Genomic DNA, 8,170 nt, shown 5'->3' on the forward strand with positions numbered 1-8,170 from the left:
TAATCGCAAATGTTCTAAGTGTAACTGGCGGTGGTGAACACACGCAAAATTATATCAATTTATTCTTTCAGTTTCCTCGTTTCGTAATTCCCGTTTAATTTTCTGTAAATCGTAAAGAATCTGGAACAAACAAAAAATAAAATAATGTAACGGAGCAGGAACCAGAAATAATTTAGTGCAAGTGTTTAATTATACACAAACCTCTAGTATAGAAGAAGCGCTCCAAGCTTGGGTTCTACAACTATCCTTGCAATATTCTCCATCTTTGTTAGTAAGTTCGGGAAGACCTCTCCAATGATTTGTTGACGCCTCTATGAAATGTCGAGAAATAATGGTTTCGGTTGATTCGATTGTGCGACGTAATTCTTCTTTTCCTCCAACCAACGGAGCAAAATACAAACGAGCTCGAAGGAAGTATCCAATAGGCCAAACCCATTCCTATAAGGTATTGTCAAGTATACGATTTTCATTTTACATAAAGATATTGCGTTTTCAAAAGATTACATACAGGTCCTTGATGATAATTCCATCCATGAGCCAATTTAGTATCTCCACTGTCATTGGAATTATCATAATATCCATTGTATGCCCAATCAGCAGGATCTAATGTTTTCATTCCAAGTGGGCCCAACAAAATTTCTTCCGCTTTTTTTAATGCTGCCCATGCATGTGCCGGATTAAATAACTCCGGAGCCTTTTGAAATGACAAGATGAAGGCTTGTATTAAACTTGTATTATACTGTAAGAATGAAATACTTACAACCACCATAGCAATCGGGAAATTAGGACGTAACTGATAATCGGCCCAAGCCTGTGTAGCTCCATGACTATCTTTGAAAATCCCACGACGATGGATAAGTTCTGGTTTCAATTCTCCTTCTGTCGGTGTTTCATTAATGTAGAAATATTTCTCGAAGTTCAATGAAATTTTATCTGCCCATTGTTTATAACTCCACGTTACAATGGATCCTGTAGTAAATATAAATTGTTACAAATGGATAATAGCAATAAAAGTACACAGTGAAATTCATCTTACCATCACGGTTCTTTCTTTGTACACTACCATGAGGAAATAGGTTTTGTTTATACAATTCAGCTAAAAAGCTAAGGATACTCTTGCTTAGCCCTACAATTTCTACAGCCGAACCATCCCTTGGAGTAGCAGGTTTTCCTTTGTTACCAGCTTTTTCAGAAGATCCCATTTTATCCATCCATGTGCCGCAATTTGCATCATTTCCGCCAAATACAAATCCAGTCTCAGGGTGTACCCCAATTTGATTGTTAAAACCACGATCTGTCATATGCTCATCAATTTGTCTTCCAGCATTTCTTTCTCTAAAGCAAAGCCCTTGGAAATGTGCTAAAAGAGCCTCTTGAATTACGTCATGCAGCGGTTGATCCTAAACATTGTTGTGTAAGATACACTACATGTAATACACTGGTGTTCATCATTTGGTTACAATAAACTATTTGTACATACAACTTGCCCTGCAGGTAAGGCTGGAGAATCATCGGTTGGGAACAGTCTTGAAACTTTGTCTGTTAAAATTTTCAAACCATTTGGCACTTCTTGTATATAACATTGAATAGTATACAACCACCACCACAAAGCATCCCGACAGTTGTATCTAATAAATACAAAGAAAAAGTTGTTGTAAATATCAATGTTAATCCTAAAAGATATAAAAGAAAATATGTATCTTATTCTTTACCTGGCATTTTTTCCTTTGTCAAGTAGATTAGGTATGAGACCGTGTCGTAAAGTGCATCCATAGCTAAGGATAATAAATCTCGCTTCGGTATGTCTGCCTGTTAATATGAATAAACCTCTTAAAGCAATAAACGTGTCTCTGCCCCAATTTCTCATGTAACCTGTTGTGAAGTGCGGTAAACCAGCCGATAGTGTTGTGCATATTTGCTCGATTTCCCCATTATATTCTTTAATTTTCGGTTTAGGAGGGTCTAAATTAGGAGACAAGTCTGGCAATGGAGCTGATCTTACTACACCTCCCACTTGTATTGAAACTAACGATAGAATCTTGATGAAAGTGGAACCATCCTTTACAAAACTGATAAATCATAATGAATTAGTATGAATAAATATGTAAAATAGAAGTATGTGAATAATATGGCATACCTTGTCATCAGACTATAACATTGCTCAAGAAGAATCATATAAACATTTACAATTACAACATCGAAATAACTAGGCACTAAGTAACGAGGTATAACTTTAAATGGCTCTGTGGCGTCTTCAAGCCACTCGCCAAGAGCTCTTGTTCCATCATCCTCTTTTAGTCGTTGCCAAGTATAATCTATTAACCAATTCCCCTGTCTGAGATTGATACACATTGGGTGACCTAAATCATTATTAGGGCGTATATCCGCTAATAAAGAAATGGTTCCTAAGAAGGAAATATTATTTGATTAAAACATAGTAGACCTATGTGTATGACGTGTTGAATTTATTAATTTACCCTGCAATCCTGCATAAACGAGGGGCCCATATCCAGGAATATCGTACACACCAAATCTATTTGAAGTTTCATCACGTTCTTCCTGATCACATCTGTACAAAGCTTTGTTCAAATCTACCAAATCCATACGTGAAGCAATGACGCGTAAATCTGAACTTTTCGGCGATGTAATTATTGAGATGGTATTGTGAAGCTTTGCAAGAGCAGGTTTTATGTTAGCATGAAGAGATACTCTAAAATTAATACATATTAATATTCATACGTATAATTTGGTAATCAAATTTTACCAGAAATGTACAAAAATATTACCGGATAGCAACAACAGATCCTGGTTGGAAGTTTACAAAATTAAGCTGAGTTATTTTAGGATCCCCTGAATCAACTTTTTCCAAAATTGCCGAGTCACAAATTTGTATATGTTCTTTAAGACTTACTGTATACTCAGAGAGACCATTTATATAATTTTCATTTCGCACATATTTTTCAGGATAGTGGAAAGGTGAAGTACCATTTCTAAAAACGAGATTTTAGTAAGAGCATCCACAAAATATATGCAGAAAAATGTAAAAATATATCTTGTTTCTTACTTTACTTCTACATGAGATAAAGATGCCTCCAAAATAATTTCTTCCATTACACCTTCTACTCGCAATGGTTTCACGTGTCTTCTCAAATCATTAGCATTGGAATCAGGATGCTTGAAAGCTGTAAAAGCAACTAAAATTACACTGTCGTGAGTAGTTGGAGAATGTCTTGTTACAGCTACTACGTCGCTATCCATTTGGTCAACGAAAACCTGTAACCATAACGAATAACGTGTAAGTAATAAGTATCTTTATATAATAGAATATAAATGGTGGTAGTATACTTGAGAAAATTTCTGTTGTCCAAGCGAATAATGTAAATCATTTAATGCTTTTTTTGCTGAAATTATGCCTGACTTAAGTCCCACAAGACTGATACCGTCTACCAAATCTTCGTCATCCGTCCAGGAAGCATATTGTCTTGTTTCATCTACAACGTGTATCTGTAAGCAATAACGAAGAAAAATTGATTTAATTTTATAAATACTAATTTTATGAAAATATATTCGGTAGAACTTACGTGATGGGGAACTAATTCATCGTATCCACGATTGCTGCCACTAGCACATGCAGCCATTGATACAAGCGCAGCGCTTGGAAGTAAATCAAAGGCACTACGCTTTTCCACTGGACTAGGATTATCATGAGTTAAATCTAAAAAGAGTGCATGTGCTATGCTTGGTACCAAAGGCCGTTTACGTGGTTGCAAGAATGCACCGACTGGTTCACCTCCGTAGCGATAGACTAATCGACCTTCTTCATGACTATCCCACGCAGACATAGCCTCTATATTAAAAATCATAAATCAAGTATTTAATAACAATTTACATTTTTTGTATAATTCTGTAATTAGAACTGTATCTGTATACCTCGAATTAAAGAGGTGATACCGAGTCGATTAACAAATATATTGTCTTTCTGGTCAGAGTTTGTAAATAATTCAGCAACAACGTATAAATTAGGTCGAACTCGACGAGCAGCATCAAGCATGTACTAAAGAATGATATAAAATATTAAAACATGTTTCAGTATATTTAAAACTTAAACATACTTCTGCAACTGGAATAGGTGTTGAATGACAGTTATCCAGACGAACACCATCAAAAATTTTAGCCATTTGCTCGACGTAAGTAGTCATGTGTTTCCATAAGAAAGGACAATCATCTGGTTTATTTCCATATCTATAATAAATATAGTATATTATAATTTGCAGCCAATTTACGGTCGTAGAAATAGTTACATTACCTTAACTTTACACTGTCACCCCAAGCAATAAGTTCTCTTCTTATATAGACATTAGAATCAGGATCTGCAAAATTTTTCAAAGGATCACCATTCATCACCCATCCATTGTGAGCCATCAGATAACATCCTGTATCCGAATACATTGTAGCTTCTCTCTCAGTTAATGTTTGAGGTGTTCCATAATCAGTAAAGTATCTGAATATAATCATAATTATAGTGATAATACTGCTTAGAATATTAAACAAAATGATAAATTTTTGTAAAAATCACATACCTAGGAACAAGTGGATTCCTTTCACTTATTTCTTTGATTTTTGGTCCATCAGGTTGTACTCTAAAATATCTTATACCAGAAATTGTATTTTCAACTGCAGCATTTAAATGATTCTGTACTTCATTGATGATTATATCGTTAAGTTCTTGTAATTTTTTTCTTAAATCTTCGGCGCATCGTTTTAAACGCATTTCTTCATCAAAACAATCAGCTCTGTACAAAAATGGTTAAAATTAATATCTTTCTCACATAATATTGAAACCTGACTTATGTTTTAATTATAATTTACCTATATATATTATATGTTTGTAAGGCATGTTGCATGTTGATGGTTGCTTTTAATCTTCGGAATTTCGGATCTCTTATGATTTTTATATCCTCTGATATTGGTTCAACATTATCTTGAGGCATTTGATTCCGGGCTGTATTCAAAAACTCAGCAACAGTTTCATTGATATCTAATATATATAGTTCATGAACTTTCACAAGTGGTAGAAAATATGTATGAAGTGCGTGACGAATCGACTAAAAGTAAGAAAGTAATAAGCATAAGGTATATTCGATCTATTTAACCGATCTAAAAACAATTGCTGTACATTTAAATGTTCCTCAGCTTCGACTACAGTAGGGATACCCTTAAATTCCCAATCCCCTGCTGCCACTTGTACTGTTAATTCAAATAATGCTGCATCCAAAATATATGCAGGACGTAAATGAGGACTGTTTAGACAGTTATATGTACATTCTGGATGAGATACCAAGAAAGGACTCTCATTTGCTGTATGATTTAATACAATATCACATACGCTCAATACCTGCAGTACCCAACATTTAAAAAGTATTAAGGATTATTGTAGCAATATAAGTTGTAACTATATAAAATTGTACTACTTACATTCCATTCATTACGCATTTTATTCATAAGTCCTTTGATGTCATCAAATGTCACTGGTTTATCATCATCATCATTAAAGGAAGCATTTAATTTCAGTTGATCGCTAAGACTATAAGATGATTTAGAATATCCTAATTCCTAAAATTGAGATTACACATGAATTATAATGTATATTTTACACATGTATTATATGTAAATTAAATTCATTACCTGTATTGGTGTAAAATGAACCATATTATACCCAGAATTTCTCGCGACTAATAGTTTATCTTCCCAAGTGGAAAATGGTCCTAAACACTTTGCCAAAACAGTTTGGCACTGGATACAATCTAAGGATAGATCTTCTCCATTTTCTCCTACTTTAAGTTCTGGATCCACTAATAGATATCCAGAAGCAACAGGTTTTATACCTCCAGAACTAAAGAATTTAACATGATTGAAACTGTTGATTTACATTTCATTTAGTTAACTTGGTTCATTTAATGCTTACTTAGGATCCACAAGATAATAGTGGAATGAACCAGCTAGTGATAAACATATACTAGTTGTCTCATTTATCCATTCCAATTGATAATATGTATGTCTTTCAAATTTTTGATTTTCTCCTATAGGATGATTTATAAACAGATCAAGTGACTTCCCAAGGAGGGAAGCGCCTAATCGAAATTCTACTTTCCATCCTATCAAAAATCATTTTATCATCAAAATTATATAAGGTCATTCATATGGTAAATAATAACTGTACTTATATACCTTTCTTTAATCTGTATAATATACCATCAAGATGTTCTCCATTATTTAGAGTTAAGACTCTTACTTGGTCAGAGTCCAGATTTTCAGTTGATGAAATGTGTTCTGACATATTTTCAACCACTGCCTAGAAACACAAATAATTATTATATTATACATTGAAATGTCATGGTGTTTTATAATTATCTGTAACATTCACAACTACTTAAATATATCCACACTGTTTTGAAATTACTGTAACCACTTATGTTGATTTTTAATGTAACGTATCACAATACATTAAATAGTAGAGAACTTTATTTATGATAAAAAAATAATAAATATGCGTCATTAGATTAATAGAAAATGTACAAACTGCATGTGTCTATAATACTTTTAGAGGTAAGTTCTCTCTGTGGAGAATTAGTACTTACACGCGAAACGTGATAAATGGATAAATACTTAGCCCACCAGTCCCTTAATATAAGTTATCAGCACAAAGCAGCTACCAAGCATACAAGAAGCATGGTATAATATTACAAAGTTATGCTTCATGAACATACATAAAACCTAGAGATATTCTCATTCTACATGCTTGGATTACCTCTTTGTAATAATATAGACATAGGACAGACTTTGTACCATATGACATCAATTGTATATTTATACTATTATTTTTCTATCTATCTACTGGTAACAATAAGATTAATTCTAACAAAAATGACAGAAAATATATTATTTTTCCTGAAATATAAAGGGACTGAGTCTTTTAGATTTAGAATCTTATTTCATAAGATCTTTGATATATTTAGTATTATGATTTACACATATTGATATGATATTTTTAAAATTAAAATACTTTCTTCAATTGAATTGTTATAATTGTACTAACTAAATGTTACAAAGACATTACAAAATTTGTATTATCTATAGTACTTATAGCTAAAGATATAAATGTAAGGGATTACTGACATATATCATTGTACCTATTGAAACTTACATAATAACAAAGATATTTTATATAGCAGCATTTACAAAGATATTGAAGAATGTTCCCAAATTTCCTTATTAAAGTCCTTGTTGCATTACAAAAAAAGTTACTTATTGTGAGCATAGAACCCATTCTTAAATTAAAACATATAGCTGAAATGATTTGTTACTAAAGGTAATAAATTTTTCAGTCTTATGTTATCATATGAGATATGATTTGTATATAATTTCTAGTTAAATAAAGGCCATTTTGTGCATTGCCTACAACAAATATAAAAAAGCTGTTTAAATACAAAACATTCCTATTAATTATTTTAGCGCATAACAAAAATTGTAATCAAAATAATTGATTTTTTTATATTAAAAACAAGATGATATATATTAGAATACTGTTTTATTTAATTTTCTAAAATATATAATATACATTAAGGATACATAGTATTTATGTTTAAGAGTTATAGCACTTGTTGATGTTAATTACATTTTTGACAGTTCCACAGTAGGTATTAAACCAGTATTCAATACAATTATATGAATATAAATAATATACAATAATCAAATTATAAACATTATAAACAAGTACATCAAAAGCTGTTATTAAAAATTCAAATACGTATCAATATAAAATTGTCCTATAACAATATATTGTGTATGTTTACAATAGGTTAATAGAGGCAAATAAAATCACAATTAATGTTTAATTTTATATAATTGACACATGCAATATAAAAACGCATGTTATAATGTTCTTCTGAAAATATTATGTCATATTCATTTCATACCTGACAATTCTGCATATTTTTCAACTAAAATCTTACACCCTCATTTAAAAAAGTAACAATAAATACAGCAGTACTCAGTTGACATAATATTAAAAAAACTGAAAGAATACAAAACGGTATCTAATGTATATCGTTACAAAAGATAGTTTAACGTAATTCACTATAAAATATAATTACAATAGAATAAGAACAAC

At 31.7% G+C, this 8,170-nt stretch overlaps 1 protein-coding gene across 1 annotated transcript; it reads right to left on the minus strand.

Moving 5' to 3' along the window:
• Window positions 1–27: 27 nt before the first annotated feature.
• Window positions 28–8,066, minus strand: LOC114874841 (glycogen debranching enzyme). Its single transcript, XM_029184510.2, has 25 exons — window positions 7,977–8,066; window positions 7,205–7,455; window positions 6,229–6,352; window positions 5,966–6,155; window positions 5,686–5,893; window positions 5,476–5,613; window positions 5,177–5,395; window positions 4,870–5,105; window positions 4,581–4,793; window positions 4,307–4,501; window positions 4,113–4,242; window positions 3,931–4,054; window positions 3,582–3,847; window positions 3,346–3,504; window positions 3,065–3,273; window positions 2,787–2,990; window positions 2,478–2,710; window positions 2,138–2,405; window positions 1,713–2,069; window positions 1,481–1,628; window positions 1,037–1,400; window positions 761–969; window positions 509–694; window positions 202–438; window positions 28–120 (listed from the first exon to the last, which is right to left on the minus strand). Exons 2-25 carry the CDS (start codon window positions 7,325–7,327, stop codon window positions 55–57), a joined length of 4,806 nt encoding a protein of 1,601 aa, XP_029040343.2. The 5' UTR covers window positions 7,328–7,455; window positions 7,977–8,066; the 3' UTR covers window positions 28–54.
• Between the last annotated feature and the right edge of the window lie 104 nt (window positions 8,067–8,170).

Source organism: Osmia bicornis, chromosome 2 (assembly GCF_907164935.1).
Source record: "Osmia bicornis bicornis chromosome 2, iOsmBic2.1, whole genome shotgun sequence".
NCBI classification, from domain to species: Eukaryota; Metazoa; Arthropoda; class Insecta; order Hymenoptera; family Megachilidae; genus Osmia; species Osmia bicornis.